Consider the following 22,926-nt stretch of genomic DNA (forward strand, 5'->3'; position numbering starts at 1 on the left):
CTGTTGGGGGAGGGCAGCTGAAAGGAAGCTGTGTGACCCTTTAATGACACATTTCTAACTCGGGTTCTCTCACAAGATAGCAAACTGCATGACTTTGGGGTGCTCAGTAGAAGATGGGTGCCTGTTTCTCAGTGATGTCCTGGAAAGGATTCTTGCTTTAGGACGGTCCTTTTTCTTCACTCCAGGATTTTTGTTCTTTGAAATAGTAATGTCCTAATGGGTCATGTCAGAGGATTGTCCCAGGCCAAGGTTCCTTTCCTATGACTTCTTGTTCTGTTTGTCCCCCACCCAGTCCACAGCTGTGCTTTATTTTCTTCTTAGCACTTACCCTTATCTGAAATTTCATTTACATGTTTCTTTTCTGGTTTTCGAAGTAGAGTTGATTTACAGTGTTGTATTACTTTCCTATGACTTTTTGACATCAAATACTGCATATAGTTTTCTGTTATAAGTAGTCTTATAATAAATTACTTAAAAAATTTTTTTAGGGAGGTGGTAATTACATTTATTTATTTTTTTTAGGTGGAGGTACTGGGGATTAAACCCAGGACCTGGTGCATGCTAAGCAGGCACTCTACCACTGAGCTCTACCCTCCCCCCAATAAATTACTTTTAATATGCAATATCATGTTTCTATAAATAGTGTAGCATTCCTTTTAATGTTTATCCAATGGAACTACTTTTGTAATATAATGAGAAATTTATCATCTGAGTTACAATACCTGACACACAGTAGGTGCTCAAAAAATATTTTTTGAATGAAAGAGTGATTATTTCTCTTTTCTTCACCTGGAAAAGTAGGCAAGACATGAGTCCCTAAAAGCCACTTTAGACATAAAGAGCTGGGGAGATGTGGAAAGATCATCATTAGTGACTAAATGATTCTGTGACATCAAAATAGGAGCTGCCTTGGGGGAGCAGTGGCTGGAGGAGGTGACAAGACCGTTGGGGAGCCAGGAACACTCTCTTTCTGGGCCCGGGTGTTGGTCCTGTGGCTGTGTTGTGTTTGTGAACGTTCAGGGAGCGATGCAGCAATGGATGGTTTTCCATGTGCATATCTGACTTCATAAAAAGGCCATTAAAAAAAAAAAAGAAAGAAGGGCAAAGAATGGTTAGTGGCTTTGTTAGTGCACTGTGTCCTGGCTTGGTCTTCCTTTTTGTTTAGCTGGGTTAGGTGAGCAAGGATACATTCTGAGAGAGGCTACATTTTTGTTAGAGAACAGTCCCCAGCGAGGCAGATGTCAATCCAATGACCATCCCTCTCTGTCTCTGTCTCCCTCTCTCCCAGGCCCTTCCTAGTTCTGCTCTCTAGAAAGAGCCACTGATAAACAGCTTCTCAACTGCACTCTCTAGTTTAATCTTTGGACTTTTACAAACTCGTGTGACGTGGCTGTTGAGAGTCAGACTGGGAAGTGGCTCTCAAGAACTTTTTGTAGCCAGTAGTAGCGTCTGCAAATGTGAGCTTTGCTTGTGGTTCACAGAGAGCATGTTTATGAACGTAACAGACGGAGCAGTTAGATGTTTAAGTGGGCTGCGCTGTGCTGTGTAATTTGCTTATTCCTTATTTTCAAGTTTATGCACTTGAAATTCTTTTTCTGGCAGTTGGAAGCCATTGGCTTGTTCTCCCAAACCAAGGAACAGAGTATTTATTCTCTGTACGTGAAGTTTTCTTTAAAGTCAAGTTTTAGATTACTTATGTATATTGACTCAAACTTGTTTAAGCTTTGAAACACAATTACATTGTTAAAGAATACACTCAGCGAAGAACAGTTATGCCAAGTTATCCTCTCATCTGAATTAAGTTCCACATTCAGATAAACTATAAATGTTTCCAACACACCAATGTTTTTCTGATGAACATTTTAATCTTGTAAATTAAGCTGAGTTCCAAGTAAACCAAAGTATCAGTCATCCTCATGTCTAAGTAAGTCTAATGCTTTGGGTTTTTTTTAACCTTTTCTACAATACTCTCAGAGGCAACAAAAAAACAAAACAAAACTCCCTGTTAAGCAAAGGATATGCTGACTGGTTGCTTTGAAACCTAATAAGGCACTTAAAGGTCTTATTCATCGATGACTGGTAAAAACTTTCTCCCTGCTGGTATTTCCTGTCATTTTAGCTATTAGAATAATTACCGTAACAATGCAACATTAATCTAACAAGATATGTATTACCGTAACTATTTTCTCTTATTGGTAACATGTCAGAAGCTTAATTTAATTCCATTTTTACTAGTGCTATGAAAGGAAATTTCAAATTTAGTGTCTATTCAATTGAATGTTGAAAGATGAGTAGAAGGCTAGGCCAGGAAGACCTAAAGGTAGAGGAAAAAGCAGAAGTCTTTTATAAGAGGTTTTGGAATTTAAAAATAGGTCTGTTCTAGTGTCAGCTAGATTTTGAGTCAAGTTTCTTCCAGGGGCCTCTTTTCGTTTATAAATGGGGGTATAGAACTCCTCACTTCTTAAGCCTTTCATAGGCCATTGAACCTGAAACAAGCAGATTCTCTTCCTTATAAAATAGAGGTCTTTATGAATCAGAGACTTTGTATTGGTGGCCCTGAAGGGGGCGTGCTTCCAGGTCGAGATGGTTTCGTCTGCATTGAGTCAGGAAGGATCCCAGAGCTATTGGTCCAGTCCGCCAAGTAGACTGGACTTGTGTGTGTGGTTTTGTTTTGTTTTGTTTTTTCCTCCCCCGTTAATTGGTTCTTAAATCAGCCGGTGGTATGTTGAGTTTCTAAGAAACCGTGGAAACAGTTTGAAGAGGTATTCTCTAAGAAGGATTAAAGGTGCTTGAAGAGGTCATTGAATCTGGCAGAAGTGTCCCCGTTTATTAAAGTTTGTTATAGGTCCATGGAAGTAAAACTGGAGAGTGATTTATGCTGGAGGGTTCAGTTTAGAAGTGTTTCTAAATGAAATACTGGCTGCGCGCCACGGATAACAGAATCGCTCTGTTAGAGATACTTGTGTGGGTTGGAGACCCTAATTCAAAAGGAAAGAAGTAGGGGGGACGGTAGCCAAGAGTTTCCCATAGTAGATTGTGCTTCTTGACTATTCTCGAATTCAGCCGTTCATTTCTACGTCAGTTCATGTCATGTCTATTACAGTGGAGGTGAGAGTTTCACTGAAGCCCATCTTGTGAGTGGTCACTTGTTCTGGGCCAGGCGTCCTTTGCTGATCTCATGCGTGGTATTGCTTTCTGGTGGGTGGACAGAGTGCATTGACTTCCTGGGCTGAAGCAGGGAATGAAAGGACTTGAGGGGTGTTTTTTTAACTTATGCATAATTAGCATATATTTTATGAACGGCTTCCCACTATTTGTAATAAAACAAAGTATGACCACCAACACACAGGAAGAGCTTTAATTCAGTTTATCTCTTCTCTTTCCCACTTTTGTCATGCCGTGTGATAGAAACGCTATTTACCTGTTGTGCATTGCTGAAATATTTCAGTTTTTATTGCGCGGGACTGACCCTGTGGTGATGGACGCTGCTCCAACCTCATTTTGAAATGAGTAAGTGGTGACATTGATATGGCTGTTTAGGCTGCGGGGGATGTAAAGATGGTCTTTTATTTTTCCTTCTAGGTTCGAAGCAGTGGCACATGATCGGCCACCTGCAGCCAGAAACGTCCTATGATATTAAAATGCAATGTTTCAACGAAGGAGGAGAGAGCGAGTTTAGTAATGTGATGATCTGTGAAACTAAAGGTAGGAGGGGGGTGAGAATTAGTGCTTTTTCCCCAGACAGAACTACAATTCTGAATTCTGGAGTGTTCCTTCTGACTGTTGATGTATTTACCCGAAGAAGCTTCTGTTTTGGACCATTTTTCCAGGTGCGTCCGTTTAGACTGTCCCAACAGTCCTGCCATATGCGGGCTAGAGAAGCTTGTCTGAAAAGTAACTTACATAAGTATTCATCATATTCATTGATTTCTGTGTGACTGTAAATCACTTCCCTTCTTTTTCCTCCATGAAGGCATAGAACTATTTGCTGACTAATTTCTGAGATTGCTGTGAGCATTAGAATACTTAAAAAAATGTATAAGAATTTTAAGGAAAGGCACTACATGTGTTTAAAGTGGTTTCTTGAATGACAGATATATATATAACACTACCTGCTTATTTAATTAAGTGTTCTAGATAAGTTCAGAGTTAGTTGATAATTCTAAATTGAAATTCTCAACTCTGCCTACATAAACTCTGAAATATAATCATCTCTGAAAATAGGAGATACTACATTTGAGTAATAGAAGTGGAAACACAGAGGCTCAGAAAGATTGAATTATAAAGCCGAGACTCAGTTTCATCGTTTAATTCTAAGTCATATGTCTTATCACGTGTTCCCAAGACATCTAAGAATCTAGCCAGGCAGAACGTGAAGCTCAGACCACACTGTATTAACTGTGTTGTTTTTAGTAGTATTGTAGTATACGTCATTCACTGACTTTGCTGGGGAATGAAAGGTTTTACCTACAGACTTTCAGATCAGTGAAAAACAAAAAACTTTAAAAAAAAAATGTTAACTGTTCATATTGCATGACTTTCTTAAGTGTATTACACAGTCCCCAGCCTGTTTAAATAGAATGTGTGATACACGACTCTGCCTTTTAAAGAAATGACTCAAGGTTCTTGTCGTCAACAAAGATGGCCTTATCTTTAGTCATTTGGTGAGGCTTTAAGGAATGACACAGGTGTTGGAGGCCAGCCACTTTCCCCCACCTCAGAGATCAGAGACGGCCGTGATTTTTCTTTAGTGCTCTGAATTCTGTTTGTTCTTCACTTCACCTGACTCACTTCATGCTCCCGGTGTCTCTTCTTGTTGGTGTTAGTGGGACCATCTCACTCACCATACACTGCAAAAGTTTTCAGCTTTAGCAAGAGGTTGGCAACCGATCACCAAGCTTGGTAGAATGAAGAATAAATTAAGAGTAAATAAAGAGTGAATAAGCCTGAAGGACTTCCCAATGAGTAATCACGGTATTTAATCTGTGATCTGTAACATCCATTTTGCCTCAGAAACTTGTTTGTTGCCTTTGGAATTGGCAGGGGCCTTAGAATCATATAATCCAACATACCACCCAAAGCAGAAATTTCCTTTAGTCTCTGCCAGGTATTCCCCCAGGTTTCAGTCTCCTTCCTTTGAAAGACGGGCCCATCTTCACTGGTTTCCAGCCCTGTTCTGGGTAGATGAAGTTCCTAGAAGATTAAACCCCAATACAATCTTGAAGTAGATTTTTTTAAATTTAAAGACCACTCTGCTCCTGTAAGTTGTCAGGAACCATAACAGGAAATATGTTATGATAACCAAAGCAATAACAAAATCGACTGAACAGTGCTGTGGGCCAGGCTCCGTGCCAGGAGCTTTCCACTCGCTCATTTACTCTTCATTACAACCTTATGATGGAGTGATTGTCATCTCCAGTTTCCACACGCAGAAGCTGGTTCATGGAGGTTAAAGTCATAGCGCTAAGGATTAGTGGTGGAGCAGGATGGAAACCCAGGCAGCCTGGTTCTAGACATCAGGCTGTCAACCATTATGCTCTCTTGCTCTTCTGTGACACTTAAAGCATTAAGAGCATGTTATTTGAGGACAGAAAAAAAAATGGCATTTGAATCTCACTTGCTGCTATATTTTGTTATTGTCATTATCCAGAGTACCAGGGAATTAGATAAAAGTACTGCATTTATGTGGACTCCAAAAACCTTTTGGCTTTAGAACGCTTAATATTATGTGTGAGGTTTTTGGAATCGTGTATAATTGTTGTAGTAGTCCGAAGTCATATCTTTTAATATTAATCACATGATAAAGGCATAAAATATGTAATTGTGAGTCTCATTCAGTCCAAAATGTGTCAGATATTGAGGGGTGGGGGTATAGCTCTGGGTAAATGTCTGCTTCACATGTGTGAGGTCCTGGGTTCAAACCCCAGTACCTCCATTAGAATTAAAAATAAATTAAATTTTTAAAAATGTGTCAGATATTGAAAATTTGTCCCATCCGTAAGTTGAAATACTTTTTATTTCAACTCTTTGGGAATCTTCTGCAAGTACAATTGAGCAGATAATCATACAGCAGTTGGGGGTTAGACCAAGTGCATATGTTTCTCTGATCTTACGATTTCTCTAGAATTTGTGGCCTAAAAGCTTGGCACATTAGATTTTTAAACTCTTGAGCCCTCTTTGTGACTCACTGGTGGTCAGATCATCCCAGTACCAAGCGTAAACAGACTGGCTTGCGTTCCTAACCAGACCTCCTTCGGAGAATAAACCATCTCGTAGAGTCTGCCTTCACTCTGACATCATGTTTTCCTTTGTGTTTCAACTAGTGAAACGGGTTCCTGGAGCGTCTGAGTATCCCGTCAAAGACTTGAGTACCCCTCCAAATTCTTCAGGAAACGGGGGCAATGTTGGGCCCGCCACCAGTCCCGCCAGGAGCAGCGACATGTTGTACCTGATCGTGGGCTGCGTGCTGGGTGTCATGGTGCTGATCCTCATGGCTTTCATTGCCATGTGCCTGTGGAAGAGCCGCCAGCAGAGTACCATACAGAGTAAGTCATTCACAGCTGTGTCCTTCTGTAAAGATGGGTGGAAAAATGTTGTCAGAATAAATATTGATTCCTGACACGTTCCTGTGTCAGTGTCGCGGTGGAGGACACATTAGATGCTCTTCATTCAGAGGAGTTGACTTGGAAACGGTTCGAGCTGTCAGCCAAAGTAAGTGGAGCATCAGATTAAATTGCCCAGGAGAAATAAACAACAAAGCCAAAACCAAGCAGGTCTCTAAGTAAATAGCTGACTTAGTGCTGGGAAACTCTGGGTCTGTCAGACCACCAAAGAGGATGAGTACTTGAAGCCTGAGCTTTGGAGTTGCTGCAAGAACCCCTTCGTACTGGTGTACATCTTGTCAACAAGGAACGGCAAAGGCGTGATGGAAAGGAAGGGAGTGAAGACTTTTCTAAGGTCCTGTCCCCGGACGACACCCATGGAAGATAACACCGTCCTGGTTGGGTGCTGAGTGTACCAAAGCCGCTCCAGGGTGGCACCCCCACCCCGAGATGTGTCCAGTAGCAGGCGCGCTTGCGTTGTCGGTGTGGCACTGTATTAAAACGAATAACCTAGAACCCCTTTCCTTTTCCTTCCCCATCTCTCTTCCCCTCCTCTGCCTACCACTCCTCTTCCTCCAGCTGTTCTAAAAGAGGACAGTCAGATCAGTCGGAGACTTTAGTCTCTGCGGGGAGGAAGTATTTTGGTTTTCTCCTTGGCCCCAGAATAAGGGAGTGAAACAAAAGCAAAGGAAGACACCAGCGGTGACAGGCACTTCAGCAGCTACCAGCAAGTTCCTACATGTCATTCCTTTTTTAGTTAATAGCTCAAGGGGAAAAAGGATTTATTTTTATTGCTCTGATGCCTTCCAGGAGATAGGCAGGCAGAGAAGTGGTTGGAGGGGGCGGTGGGTGGTGGTGGTGCTGGGCTGAAAGAGCCTTTCTTTGACTGGGTCTTTTTCTAAATGGCTTTCATGTCAGTTACTTTGTGTGAGTATGTACTGAACTGTTAAAAGAAAAGTATTGACTTCGTTGTCTGAGCAAGATAAATCTGGTTAAGGTCATTTTCCTTTGAGACTTGATAATATGTTGGAAGGTGGACATTTACGATGGTAATGTTCATTCAATCATTCATTCAAAGGATACTCACTGGCTGTCTTCTGTGTGCCCTGCACTGGGGTGGACGGTGCAGCTTCAATGTCCTCTCCGTACAGTTTAGTGGAGAAGAGAAGCAGGTACACTGGGAACCACACACCTGTGCTATTAACACACCTGTCATAGGAGGAGAGACACCTAGCCCAGGCTTGGCCCCTCCAGTACCTTTGCAGAATTGATCAGAACTCTGACAGCAAATCCTGTGTCATTTAGGTACTGTGCTTTCTAAGGGATATTTCACTTTTTCTAAATGTATCTGGTAGCTGTGCCTCTGGAAACCAGGTATTTGAGGCAGCTGTTGAAATGCTGTTAATGTAAGGAAAGGGAATAATTAGCCTTTTGCCTTTAGTGCCGCACAACTTCCAACTTGGCTGTAATAACCAAGGAGCTATGTGAATAGTGAATGTTCCCCCAGCCCCATCCTTTTACTTAAAGGTGGTGTTTATTGCTATTTGAAATATCCTACCTAAAGTTAGCCTTTTGTTGGTGCTTTACGCAATTTCTTTCAGCGCTTTGAAGCATAGGGGAGTTTAAACACTGTTTCTTAGTGTTGCCAGTGCTTTGATACCTCCAGCTTGCACAATTTATTAAATTCTCTTTTGAGTAATTTCTCTCTGGTTAATTTCTCTTCCCCTTAGAAGAGTCATGGTTAACTCATAGCTCCTGGCTGCCTCCACACTGTCAAGGAAAGAACAGCCGCAACTTTATTAAATCCTATCTCACAAGGAGGATTTCAGTGAACACTTTCAGAGAGTTTTATTTTAGTATATTTGTCGTTTATTAGGGATTTCATTAATAAAACTTCCTAAGCAGGAAGATTGTCCTTTTCAGTATCTTACTTTTTTTTTTTCTTTTCGCTTTTTTGGTACTCTCTCAACAGAATACGACCCACCAGGATATCTCTACCAAGGGTCAGAGATTAATGGGCAGATGGTGGAATACACCACTCTGCCCGGCACAAACCGGGTAAATGGAAATGTTCATGGAAGCTTCAGCAACGGCTGCTCCCACCTCCACCATAAGGTCCCCAACGGAGTGAATGGGAGCTTAAATGGAGGCCTCTGCTCTGGGCACACGAGCTCTCTCACCAGGACACATGTGGATTTTGAACATCCTCGCCATCTAGTGAATGTAAGAGGCCTGATTATAAATAAAAGTCTCCCCATGCCCCATGGTGCCAGGGCACCAGCACAGGGCTGGCACACATGGCTTTCTTTGGTATAGAAATCTCACAGGTTCACGGGAATGGATGTAGCGTGTATCACTGGCAGTCCCTTGATCCCGAGCGAGCTTTGTAAGCTTTCTGTTATTAGGTAGTGGTCGTTTTCATCGATTTTATTTATATCTTATATTATACCAGTGACGAACAGACTTGGAAGTTACTCTTGAGATGGAACGGAAGTACCGCTGGGTGCGGACCAGACCAAATACTTTCAGTCTGATTTTTTTAGAGCGAAGTCTGAAAACTCAGATGCTTAGAGGAGTCAGGCAGATCATGAAATTGAGTGAAGCAGGTTGGGAAGGGGACAGAAGCCATGGAGGCCACGGCAAAGCAGAGAACATGGGTGCGGTCTCCCAGAAGCAGCCCTGACTCGGCTCCTGTAGTCCGCGTGCAAGGCTGACGGCCCGCGTTGCCAGGTCTTCTGATTTTTCGAAACGTCTGTAAATCTAGGTGAAATCGCCAGATTTTTAACATGTTGGCAACCAGTCCCGGTTTTAGCGTTGTGTAAGCCGCACAGAGCGTGTCTGCAGGCCACCAGATTGTCACTTCTGACCTATTGTGAGGGCTTTTCCCCCCTAGTGTGTGTTTTTGTTGTTGCCTTTAGTATTTTTGCATTTTACAATATTAGTATTCTCTGGCCACAGGGAGTGATAAACCGTTAACACTCCTTTATTTCAGGGATAACCAGCTGATACAGTTTAATTTTTGATACAGGAAGGAATGACTAGTGTGTTTTAGATTTGTGCTGGCTAAAGAGGTTCTCTGCACTAAGAAGTTTGATTTATTACATCCTTTGGCTAGACATCCACATTATTTTTCAATCATATAGATAATAGGGTCAGTTGATCAAACTAAGCATTCATTTAAGTTTTTGTCTTTGTTACAACTACAGATAAATTTGCCATAACCCACAATGTGCTAAAATTTGAAGACATTTAGAGCTTTTTTTTATCTTCAACTTTAATAAAGATTTGTTAAACTATTACCTTTGGAGAATGAAGCTATAATATATATCTGTATCTTAAAGCTAGAAATCTAATGTCTGTCCCGTGACCTAGCTTTAATATGCGGTAGGAAAAATATTTAATTTGCTTTAGTGCATCTCATTACTAAAAGCGAATAATGATTTCATTATTTTGTGTGGAAAGACATGGCTTGTATTCAGACTTTCTATACTTTTTTTGTCACCATTCCTGGTACAAACTACTAACATTGTCCAGGAAACTGAAAGAGAGAGCATTAAAGTTTGAATAGCACATGCTGTTTCCATAAGAAGAAAAAACAAGTCCGATGTTTGCTTTAGTATTTAAACACAGTACTTTGTGTTTTTTGAACAATGAGTTGCTATTTAAGTAATAGTTGCCCCATTCGGTGAGCAGTTTTAGAGGTTATCGTCTGTGATCTTAACTCATTCATTTTCTCACTCTTCTCTGCTGGGTCGGTAGAAATAGAGAAAGTTTTAAAATGCTGGTGACCATCAAAATCATTGAATTAACTTTAATATGTTTAAAATGATTCAGATAAGTACACTACCCTGTAGGTTGTTAACTTCATTTTCTGAAGCTATGAACATAGCGCAGGAATATTGTTTCTCTCAATGTTTTCTTAAAAATTCCTGTTGCTCGTGGGTCAGGAATGTTGAGAGAAGTTCTCAGTACTTTTTGGTTTGCTTAGATTCTGGCTGTTGTTATGAGATGAATGGAAATGGAAAGTATTCTGGGGAAAACAATTGCCTGAACTTTTCCTAACCTCGAAGGCCTGCTCGGGGTTTGGGTGCAGTGTGACAAGCCCCCCCACCCCACCCCTTATCAAATTCAGTTCTGCTGGGTTTTTTCCTTCTGAAAGCAGAATTGTGACTCTGACCATAAGCTGGTTTAATTCTTAACTTCAGTTTTGAAGAACTCTTGCCATTGTATATGTCAAGTGAACATTTTACAATGAGGTATGTGTTAATCTGGGCATTTTTCTTAATTGCTGGGCAGTTTCCGCCAAAAGCAACATCAAAATATTAATACTCCCCTCCAAGTCATTGCTGGCTGAGAATCTACTCCATCTGGAAAAATATAGTGTGTTTTAAAACTTCGTGTAGTCAAGTGAACAGACCTCATCGAAGTAATTACAGAAACATGAAGATGGGTTTATCTTGTGACATCATTCAAACAGATTTCCACCCTGTTTCTCCAACTGGCATGACATAAAATTCTTCCATGACTGCTCGGAAAGTAAAAATGAATAGGAGGTTATAACGTATGGTATATTTTGGGCCCCTTAGATTTGAAACACTGAAGGGAAGTGACTAAACTTCTCCCTTCATTTATTTGCCTCTTTCCAGTGCAAAAAAAAAAAAAAAAAAAGCAAAAAACATGGCGGTTAAGTTTTGAGAGTATAGTTTTAAAATTGTGCGGAACTCATTTGCTAATGTATGTGAACAGCGGTATGCCCAAGGTGGCTAGGGAGGGGGTTAAAATATACCATGTATCTTTTATCGTTGACACAGCTGTTACATTTGAGATGATCTGGTTCCTGGTCTATGGTACCTTAAGCACTTTTTTCTTTTCTGGTTTCCTGTTCTTCCTCCCTGACCAGGGTGGTAGCGTGTACACGGCGGTACCTCAGACTGACCCACTGGAGTGCATTAACTGTCGGAATTGTCGGAACAACAACAGGTATGTGGATGTGTATTTATTTGCACAGGTGGTTGTGAGGAGGTACGTGACCCCCTATTGCTATTGTCCCTTCCACAAAAGAAGTTCTTGAAGTTTTACCTAAGATATAAATCTCAGAGTACGGAGTCTTCAGTTTAAGGCTGTTACTAAGTTTTTGCCGTGGCTTTATGAACTTTTACCTTTCTGTGCTTTGGTTTCTTTAGCTATGTTGACAATATTAAAGACTTTATTTCTCACTGAGATATTATTATAAGGTTTGATGTTTTTGAAATCTTTAGAGTCATTCTCTGCATATAGACTTTATCTTTTCTCACCTGTTCTATTTTCAGTAGAGTTTTCTATTCTTTGCTATGTGATATTTTCTTCTTTATGTTATAGATGAGAGTGTCTTTGACTGTTAGGGGGAAAACCCTCTGTATATAGTAATGTTTTTTCATAGTAATAGTACTGAAATTTTCTTACCAGATCAGTCAATGTGTTTTGTTTTTTGGGCTTTTTTTTTTTTTTTGAAAATTCTTAAAACCTTAAGATAATTAAGTAGCAAAATCTTGATTTCTTTCAATTTTCTGGGTTTAAAAAAAATTTTTTAAGAGTAATATATATTCACAATATTTCAAACAAGGTAGAATATGTAGACTAACAAGTACATTTACATTTTTACAGAATATTCAGAAAGCTTTCATGCTATTTCTTTATATATTAATCCAAAAGGATTATCAGATATTTTGCTGTATTAAAGTTGTGTCTGTCAGAAATCTCAGTTCTTTCTTTTATATAATGATGGTATTTGATTATGTGGTCTCAAAAGTCCTTCCCAGATCTAAAACTATGCAATTTAAAAATTATAGTTAGCACATAAAATGCCTGGAGTATGAACTGGAGTTTGGATATTTCATTATTGAAATGAGATTTGACCTATCTTTAAAAAATGAATTACAAGGTTAATGGTTGCGTCTGGGAGTTACCAAGACCAGAACTTGACGAAGGATCCAGTTAACCATCGAATTAAAAGTGCATTGTTTCATCCTGTGTTTGGAGAGTTGCAGAGCAAAAGCAATAAATCTTCCTGGAGATTTTTCTTTATCACTTCCTAAACCCATCTTAGGGTTTCTATATTAGCAAGAACTATTCTGTGTACTAAGATTTGCTTGTTACATTTTAAAATTCTGTATGCCCTGAGCTGAATTTTAAGATTTTTCTTAACAGTAAAGCCACATTTTTATCCTGAGCTTGTCCAAGACTTTTATCACAACTTGTTAGGAACATGCTAAAGAACTGGTAAAGATGGGTCATGCACCTGATGAGTAATGAGATGGACTTAATTAAAACACATGGAATTACCTGCATCTGTAATGTGTTTTCTTTTGGGATTCTTGCAGCCTTCGGTAAATGTGGTTCAGTGTAGACATTAGAATGCTATAATGAGAGGACCTCAGGTCTAAGAATAAGAAGACATAGGCTTTGCCGCTGCCTGAATCTGTGATCTTGGGAAAGTTATATGTGCCCTCTGAGGCTGCTTCCTTATCTGAAAAATGGAGAATTGTCCTAGGTAATGTAAAATTGCTCCCCACATACTCTGATTATAGATTTCAGTCATTTGTTGCTAATCATCTTTATGGTGAGGTATCACATTCCTGTACCAAAAATAGATCCCATTTATAGTGCACTAGGATAGCTGCAGTAGATACGGAGAGAAGCAGGTGGGTTTGAGAGACGGTGGGGTGTGCAAATTTTTTAAAAAGAGACTAGTAATTGTTTGAGGGGCAGCAGAAGAGGAGGTGTCAGGGATGGTGTCCAGGTAACCAGGTGCGATCACTGAGAGAAGAAACACTGCAGGAATGAAGAGAACCATCTGCCCCTTACACACCTGGAAGTCATCCCCGTGGTGCCTCATCAAAGTCACCTTGACCCAGGGCGGCTCTCCTACTCAGATGCCTGCGAACCGACGGAGGCTTGCTGAGGGCCCTTCCACGCGGAATCTTACCTGCACTGTGGCCTGCCACTCCAGGCTATTTTTTTCTACCTTAGGTTTAAACGTGAATGTATTTCCTGGAGTGGGCTTTTAAGAGGCAACCTACTGCCAGTATTAGGCCTGTTTTATCATCCCTCTATTTCAGTAATAACTACCTGGGGAGAAAACTTTGCCTTTACTTGTCTAAGCTGGCTTACTGATATGAAAACTCAAGGACAGCTAAGAGAGGAGTGTGCACTGTGGCAATCTGTGGAGTTTCACTGGATTCTAGAGCTTTTGTGGCATTTGTAAAGAACTGCCTGCCTCACTGTGTTCAGTCCATTCGAACCCCTTTCAGGTTTAAGAGTAGTATGTCATGGCTTCCTGTGAACAGCTAGGAAGAAGCATATTTAATGCAGCTTTTCAGGGAGCCAGTCCTCGACACGAAAGACTCGATTGAAAAGTCCTTTGCAATTTGGGCATTTGAAGGGTTAAACAGATTTTTAATCAAATAAACCAAAAGCTTTCTACTCTTCTCCTCTCCTCAGTTCAAAAGGCAGTCGTGCAGTTCTGGATAAGTAATCAAAAGGGGTTTGTCAATTGCTTGGATAGTTTAATGGGAAGGGATTGACATTAAATCTGCCCTGTTTACCATCAGTCTTGATAATTTGTAAAAGAGTAGAGAGGACACTAATGACATTCACAGATGAACGAACTGAGCAGTCCCATCAGGAAGGAACGAAAAATTAACTTTAAGGGTCCTGGAGAGCTTGGAAATGGGCAGGAAGCAGCCAAGTGAAAATCAGCTTGGAAAGTGTATGTAATCCACCTGGGAAAACAGAAGTACGAGCTGTACGTGGCTGATAGTCAAGAGGAGAAATCAGACTGTTGGGAACAGTGCATTAGGAAGCACAGACGTTACAAACGGCCTCCGAGTCTTTACATAATGATCACCCGAAAGGTCTGGGTATTGCTGGGTTCGGGGGCGCTCTTTCACCAACTCAAAACCTTCCACTGATGTCGGATATCCTCAGAGGAACTCAGTGTGCCCTAGATGAGTACAGCGTTTCATTATAGTGCTGCTTCTTCCAGGCCCAGGGTTTAGTCTGCCCGGTGGGTTTAAGCATGGAAGCAGCTACTTGTCTGGGACACCTAGACTCATCCCTCCAGCAGATTACTGTGTTGTGACTCAGCCCGCCTCCCCTCCCTGACTACCCCGCTGCTTCACAACTAGCCGTGAAACCAGAGGAGGGAAACCCACAAAGCCCAAGATTTGTTACATCTTCCATGTATAGTAATCTACCTGATCCCCTAAGGAAAAAAATTCCAAGCGCGATGTCTGATTTTTAAAGTGGATCAGTCCCTTCCTTTCTGGGGAAGTTGCGTATCTCCTACTTCTCATATGGAGACCCGGGACTGTTGTCAGGGCGTCGTGTGGTTAGAATAGTGCCATTGGTCTTTTATTTGTAAGAGTGTGTGTGAGAGAGCTTGGCACGTTCAGTATTGTGTACTCACTCATTTATACCCGACATGTATTGTGTGACATGCCTATTGTGTGACAGTCAACAATAAACTAATTGCCAAAAGGAAACTCCCACTCTAAGGCTGGAATCACTGCAGCATCCAACACAAAGTGTGCAGTGAGGGTGGAGGACCACCAAGGCCCTGGAAGAGTGTCCTCAGGCTTCTATTACACAGTAACTGATGACTTCCCGAACATAAGGGCTAGGTCAGCAAAATGACAGGCACAGTGACAAGAGGGAACAGCAGGGGTGAGCTGAGTATTAAAACAAACCATCACCAAGATGTGACTATTTCAGAAGACATCCATGAAACATATTCACAAAAATAAGTATCGCGCATCCGAGAGATTCATGGCTATCCCTGCCCTGCAGGGGTAATCAAAAGAGGAAACTTATGGCAAAAGGTATATAATTATCTAATCAGAGTAATTCTGTACATAATCATGCTTAACAAATATTCAGCTGTGTAATCAGAAATGGGATACGTCTCTAGAAAGTATTTCAGAGGTGCTACATGGTTTAACTGGAATGTCCAAAATCTGTTTACTCAAATATTAAAGCACCATATTCTAAGCACAATCCTATGCTGCGATTCTAGTCTCATTTTTTTCAGTCTGTGCTATTCCGATCGTTGGTTAAAGAATATTGTTTTGTTATGACACTATAGTAGCCATTCTCCTATGTTACAGCTTGGGCAGACAGGCCTCTCCTGTTTACTGAAAGACACCTTAGTAATAAATGGCCAGGTCCCAGGCCGCCTGCGCGCTTGCAGAGCAGCACAGAGGTCTGCGTGTGGCAAGACGCGCAGGACTCTATTCACTCAGTGTTTTTAAACTTAAAATGAGGAAAAGTCGTTTCACGGAGCCAGAGACAACTCAGTGAGAACTTTCACTCCACCTGAAGCCTGCAGGAATAACTGCAGTTGAAGGGTGGTTTGAGAAACCTGAGGCGGTGAAATCACAGACTAAGGTGTGCATCGTCAGAGCGCCTTAAGGAATGGCACACGTTCGCAGGCACACAGACGTTTGCCTTTTTTCTCTCACTGCCTGTAGAGCTGGGTCTCTTAAGTTTACATATATGCAGCCGTTATTTTTGTGACGATCTGATTGCTTTTAATTAAAGCATTATCAGCAAGAGAATTGTTTCACTTACTGTGTACTTAGTACATTTAGGACAGGCAGTATATTCCTTTTTTATAGGCTCTGTCCTCTCTGCTTCTGTCTTAGCATGTGACCTCCAAGTTAAAGCCATGTTTACGCTGACACATGTAGGCATCCGGAAGGGAACTAAAAGTAATGCGACTGAATTACTTACATTTGGTTATCTACGTGGTTAATTACCGATGGTTATGTGTTAGGGTTACGTGTACTAGAAAATCTTAAATCAGTTTGGTTTATCATGTTGAAATTTGGGTTATAATCACATTAACAATCTAATTCAAATGAGGATTTGACTGTCAACCTCACCCTGTTAATTGAGTCACAATTTGGAATAAGAGTCAACACTGCTATGGTTTCCTGTATCATTTACCTGAAAAATACATGCTCGAGAATATGTAATAGGAAATTGTACTCTTGTTAAATGTCTGTAATTTCGTTTAAAACATGTATGTGTTTATTCTGCTTGCTAACTCCCAGCACAAAACATGAGGTGAAGTGTCAGCACACTGATTACCACCCACTGTGGTTGGCCTGGCCCGTCTGTCCTGACCATTCCTTCTGTCCTGTCCCATCCATGTAATTCACCATCACTGCCACCCTCACAAGAGTACTTTATACTCAGACTGTGAGACTGCCCTTAGACTTCGTTTGAAAAAATCTCATCCTTTGCTTTAAATTAAAGAAATGAGCAGGAAAAAAAAAAAGAAAACAAAAAGGAAGGAAACAACAGAAGAATTTAAGGCATCTTCCTGTCCGGTGAGTTTCCATTATTTTTGTCAACATTATGAATTTCATTCCTGTTAGATTTATATAAGCCAATTATTAATTTATAATATTTTGTCTTTAGGGAATTGCTCTGATTTTTCAAATTCTGGTAAGTATGTTTTTTTCCTACAGCTTAACTTTACTTCTTTTAGGTGAAAACTTCTCTTTCAGACCTGATCCTTTTTTGCCTTTCAGGTTTCTGGTACCTTTGTATTTCTCCCAGATTCTTGCAGAGATGGAACAGCAAGGCAGAAGCTCCCTTAGTTTGCTTCACAGCATCACGATTGGGGATTTCATCACGTGCCTGACTGTGCTCCGTGTCTCACTGTTCTAAGAGCTTTCTCTGACACTGAGGTCAGTCGTTGCCCGTCCTCCAGAAGGCTGACGTTTGTCAGACAACTTTGAAGCCAACCAGATATAAGAAAAACCAGAGCCAATACTGAACAAAGACAGAGAGAACTACTATTGTGGTACAGAGATCTTGAAGTGTGTAAGTGCATGTGTTCATTCTCACTTTAATCTGTGTGTCTTATTGGGTGCGGTCTATTTAATAAGGTGTTTTGACTAATTAGCTGAATTATTGCTCCTTGAAAACAATTTTACTTATGAAAAGGATATTAAAATAATATGATGTTCTAATGTTTATTATCTATTTATTCAACATTTATTCTGCCATTTACGATGTGCTGCTGGATATTATGACCTGAATTAGGCTCATTTAATATATATTTCTACTTTTGTCACTTCCTAGACAATAAAATACTTTAGAACACTTTGACTCCAATTCCTTCTCCAATGTTTTGGGTTATTTTTGTCATTTGCTTTATTTATGTATTTTTTCAAGAATGCATTTCTTTATGCATGCCAGTATATACAGGTATGTGCTATTTTTTCACTCTCTTCAACAAGTTTTGTTTTTTTAAGCTTTTTTTTTTTTTTTTTGGATGGGGGAAGTAATTAGGCTTATTTATTTAAAAAAAATTTTTTTAACGGAGCTACTAGGGGCTGAACCCAGGACCTCACGCATGCTAAGCACACAGTCTACCGCTGAGCTATACCCTCCCCGCTCCCATCATATGCTTTAGTTCTACCAACATTTAAAACCCTCTGAGACACTACTGTTTTTTGCAGTCAGTATTTATTCAGAATTCCCAGTGGTACCTTTGTTACTATTCATCCCTTTCTGTATTTCCTCCGCTTTTTCCTGCTAGTACTCGTTTTCCTTCAAATTAAAAAATTCACTTTGGTATTTCTCATAGTCAGGTCTGAGAGTGACACATTCTCCAAGGTCTCGAAATGTCTTCAATGCATCCTCCTTTTTGAAGGATATTTATTACTGTTTCTTAAATTTGTAACTTTCTGTTTGTGCTTTAACGATGTCGTTTCATTGTTTTGTCACTTCTGTGGCTTCTGCTGAAGTACCGCCTGTACAGCTGTTGTTCCCTCTTGAGGTGACAATCTCTTTCTTCTGGCTGCTTTCATGATTTTCATTTCGCATTTTTGCTTCCGGCAGTTCAATTATTCACATTCAGGAGCATAATTTTCTTTGTATTTATTCTGCTTGGGGTTCATAGAACTTCTTAAATCTGTGACTCAAACTTTCATCAGTTTTAGAAAATTTTCAGCCTTTGTCTCTCCAAATATAGCTTCTGTCCCATTCTCTCTTTTCTCTCTTTCAGAGAGACTCCAAGTGTACAGCTAAACCTTGGAGATAATGAGGGTTCAGTTCCAGACCACTGCAATAAATTGAATAACTCAATAAAGCAATTCACATAATAAAAAAAACTTTTGTGTCAGAAAGCCCATTGTACATACCTTAATTTAAAAATGCTTTATTGCTAAAAAACAAAAAAATGCTAACAGTCATCTAAGCTTTCAGCGGGTTGTAATCTTTTTGCTGGTGGAGGGTCTTGCCTGGATGTTAATGGCTGCTGACTGATCAGGTGGCGGTTGCTGAAGGTTGGGGTGACTGTGGCAGTTTATTAAAATAAGACAATAGTGTTCATAGCACCCCAGAACAAATACAGTCAAAGGTCACTCATCACAGGTCACCATAACAAATATAATGATAATGAATAAAGTTTGAAATATTTCGAGAGTTACCAAAATGTGACACAGAGACACAAAGTGAACAAATGCTGTTGGAAAAACGGTGCCAAAAATCTTGCTTGAATCAGGGTTGCCACAGACCTTCAACTTATAAAAAAAAAAAATGCATTACCTGCTAAGTATAGTAAAGTGAAGCGTAATAAAATAAGATGTGCCTGCACATATTTTTGAGCTTGTCTTTTAAACTTCTGTCTGTACTTTCCATCCTTTTCTATCTGTGCTTCAGTCTGAATAGTGTGTGGTGACATGTTCCGTAAACCTCTGGTCATCTATGCTCAATTTGCTCTTAATCCCATGTATTAAGAAATTTAATTTCTTTCAAATTTAATTCAATTTAACTTTAACCATATATGAAGTTCTTAATTTCAATTATTCTACTTTTCAGTCTGGAAACTCCAGATTTTTATTATTATTAGACTGTGGGTCTCTGTTGACAGTCTCCATCATGTCACCTATTTTCTTGAATGTCTTCACCCCGTTCTTTTAAAGTCTTTGCCTCCTAACAATATCTGCATCACTTATTTTTCTCTTGTTTCTGTCTCCTGATACGCCTGGGAATTTTACTGAATACTGGACGTTGTATATAAAAACTCACAGAGGCTCTGGAAGATGTTTTCTTCCCGCAGAAAGAATTTACTTTGCTTTTGGCAGGCAGTGAGGCAAGAGGCAGATCATTTTAACCCAGTTAGGGATTGAGCTGATTGAATGCTGAGTGTCAGTCTTTTAAAAAGCCTCATCCATTCCTGCTTCACCATTATTTTTACAGTGTAACCCTTCAAGGGTCCCAGTGAAAAGCCTGGGGTGTTTACTGGGCCTTTTCTCTTTGGCAGGCCCTGAACTCCAATTTCTGCCTTCCCAGCCCCATGAAACTGCCAGAAACTCTGTTCTACTTCTTAGCTGCCACTTCCTGCTTGATGTCTCAGTATTTCATCCTGAAATGGGCAGATGCTTCATGAGGAAAAGTGATGCTGAAATTCACATTTGCCTTTTCTCAGGACTCTCAGCCACTTAAGTGCTGGGGTAGCTCTCTGATGACTTCAACAGATTTAAGCTAAAATTTCTCCATCTTTTTTAGTTGTCCTTGGCAGGAGAATTGTCCTGATAGAAACTAATCAGTCATAGCCCGAAGCCAGGAATTTAATTTTTTACAAATTATTTCCAGCAAATCATGGTAGCCGTATAGATTTCTCTGACCAGAGATATTTCTGGTTTTGACATCGGAATCCTTCTTACTAATGCCACAATTGTGATCTAATGCAGTTTCCTCAATTATAGGACATTTGAGTCTGAAATAGCAGAGAGAAATACACACTCATCTCTAGCTGGTAATTTGGGGAGTGCTCTGTTCTCATCAACCACACATCCATAACTCATCGCAAAGTTGAGTGTTCCAGGGTCTTCTATATCTTCTTATGTAACACCTACTACATTATATTGTAACCATTTATTTATGTGTTCTCCTCTGCTAGACTGGGAACTCAAACTCTTGTGTTTACCTTCACATTTTCAGTGTCTACCACAGTGTCTGACATTTAGAAGATATTCAGCAAATGTTTTTAGAATAAAGAGTTCTTCTGGGTAAGGTTATTTATATAGATGGATAATATCCATTAAATTCTCATCAGTAGTAGTTTGAATTCAAAAAGATTTTTTCCCTCTGACTTTGCTTCACATGTTGGATGAGTCTGTGGATTCCCATGAATTGAACACATTGAGGGGAATTTTCAGGTTCCCTTGGTATTGAGACAGGGGGAGAGACTAATGACAGGAGACTGGTAACATGGATCATTTTAAATGGCTGCTAGGAGATTTGTGGTCATACTTGCCAGCATCCCAGAAAAAAAAAATTGAGTTCAGAGTTGAATAAAATGTACAATCAAGCAAATAAGGAATGCCGTGCTCTCCTGGAGTCATGATCCGTCTAGCCAGTGCTCTGAATCAGGCTCCAACAAACTTCCGACCATACCCATGCTTCCTCCACTTTTTACTGGCTTAAGGCTTGCATGGGAACACAGGTTTTCTCTGAATCGGGTATAATTTTTTTTTTGCTGTATTACCAAAAGTTAAAATCACAGTAATATTAGATAAAGCTGTCGTCAAATTATTCTGTGCAGGATAAATACCCGACAGACATACTTTGCTTTCAGTCCAGATGACTGGTATCTGAAGTCTACTCAATGTATAGTGAATTTATTTCTCTATTTGAAATGCAAGTTTGACTGACTTACATTAAGGATTTAGTTTACTGACAGATGTCTTGCTCTCTTTCAGGCTCTGATCTTCACCCTTAGCATCTGGTATTTCTAATAACTTGAACCAATGGAGATGCTAGTAACAGTTGCGCGGACTTCCTTATAATGAATTTTATATGCTCCAGAAGCATACCATCCCATGTTAAAAGGCTGGAAATCCAAAGAATTCTTATCTTTATTCCCTAACATGCCTAACTCCTGCATACTACTGGTCAGTCCTATACATTTCCTACCTAACATGCTCAAGTCGAAGCCCAATGAAATGTCTTCTCCAGACTTTACTTACTCCCAATTTTATAAATAAAAAATATACTTTGGAAATTCCAGCTTCTTTTAATGACAGACAGTTTGATCATCTGTCAGTAATAATGATGAAATCTGGACAATCTGAATGTTTTGGAGAATAACCAGAAGCAGGAAGAAACTGAATAAATCTAACCTTGAGAGACAATGGGAGATAATTGTTTATGGATTTTTGCCTGAAGGCATTCTCCAGTCTTGGCTCAAGAACACAAACTGAAGGTGCTGAAAGATGGAGTTTGAGGCCAACGGAACAACCAGAAAATCAGAGGAGAAAATCTAGTTTAAAAAAAATTACTGTACATAAGAAGAAGTAGGAAAATGTCATACTTACTCAAGGGGAAAAAAAGTCAGTAGAAACAGACCCGAAGATGATCCAGATGTCGCAACTAGCAGACAGTGATTTTAAAGGCACTGTTACAAATATGCTCAAGGTCTTGAAGATATACACACAATGAATTCACATGGGGAATTTCATCTAAGAAATAGAAACTATATATTTAAAAAAGATCAAATGGAAATTCCAAAGCTGAAAAGTATAAATAAATGGAATGGAAAATTTACTGGTTGGGCTTAACAGCAGATTGGAGACAACAGAAGAAAGAAGGAGTCAATGAACTAGAAGACCATTAGATGTTATCCAGTCTAAAGAACAGAAGGAAAAAAATTAGAGAAAACACCTGTCTTGGAGGAAAGCAGGAAATACAAGGGAAGAATTCAAGTGAATGCTCAGTACTAATAAATTGTAGCAATTAATTCTGCAAAGAAAAAAATAATAAAACCTATATTTTGAATGTCTAATTCTTGTAATGTTTCTTCCAAGGGTGAAAGGGAATGTACCTGATTTGAAAGCAGTGTGTTTTTGTTGGCTTATGTAAGGTCATTTCTCTCATGTGGCCATAACTTTCTTAGCTTTCTGTCCTCTTCCCCCTCCCCCCATTCCTTCCAGTGCAAATGGCCCTTGCCTTCTGCGTGCTGTACTCAGGAGCTGGTTAATATGAAATGGGAGACGACTTCCGGCAGTGGACTAAGGCAAAGGAAGCAGGAGGATTAGGTCATCATATACAATCACGTTCTTGAGTGGTTTGCCTTTTGATGCGTTCTCCTGCTGTATTTCACTTTAATTTCTGAGATCTTGATATTTCAAACCATAGTGAATCATTCAGTTATTTTTAAGCACCAGTCTTTCTTAAGCATCTGTGAATTCAAAATACGAAGTTGGTATTTCAAAATCAGTGAATTTTAGTTATTGATCTCTCTAGACACAACTCTGTTTCTTTTGGT

General features: G+C 39.9%; 1 protein-coding gene and 1 long non-coding RNA gene across 5 annotated transcripts in view; both read left to right on the top strand.

Moving 5' to 3' along the window:
* CDON (cell adhesion associated, oncogene regulated) overlaps window positions 1-22,926 on the top strand; it is an 87,068-nt gene that overhangs the window by 59,837 nt on the left and 4,305 nt on the right. For 3 of the 4 annotated variants that reach the window (XM_072953733.1, XM_006209866.4, XM_072953734.1), the window contains exons 15-18: window positions 3,583-3,705; window positions 6,324-6,545; window positions 8,575-8,825; window positions 11,503-11,582. In XM_072953733.1, coding sequence (XP_072809834.1) covers window positions 3,583-3,705; window positions 6,324-6,545; window positions 8,575-8,825; window positions 11,503-11,582 — 676 coding nt within the window. Of the gene's footprint in view, window positions 1-3,582; window positions 3,706-6,323; window positions 6,546-8,574; window positions 8,826-11,502; window positions 11,583-12,522; window positions 13,101-22,926 lie in introns of those variants that run through there. The other variant, XM_072953735.1, reaches the window with a different exon arrangement.
* On the top strand, window positions 13,270-22,917 carry LOC140691054 (uncharacterized). The gene is made up of 3 exons (XR_012066498.1): window positions 13,270-17,090; window positions 17,177-17,471; window positions 21,362-22,917. It is a non-coding gene; the product is annotated as an uncharacterized lncRNA (long non-coding RNA).

The sequence above is a fragment of the Vicugna pacos genome, chromosome 33 (genome assembly GCF_048564905.1).
Source record: "Vicugna pacos chromosome 33, VicPac4, whole genome shotgun sequence".
Classification (NCBI taxonomy): domain Eukaryota; kingdom Metazoa; phylum Chordata; class Mammalia; order Artiodactyla; family Camelidae; genus Vicugna; species Vicugna pacos.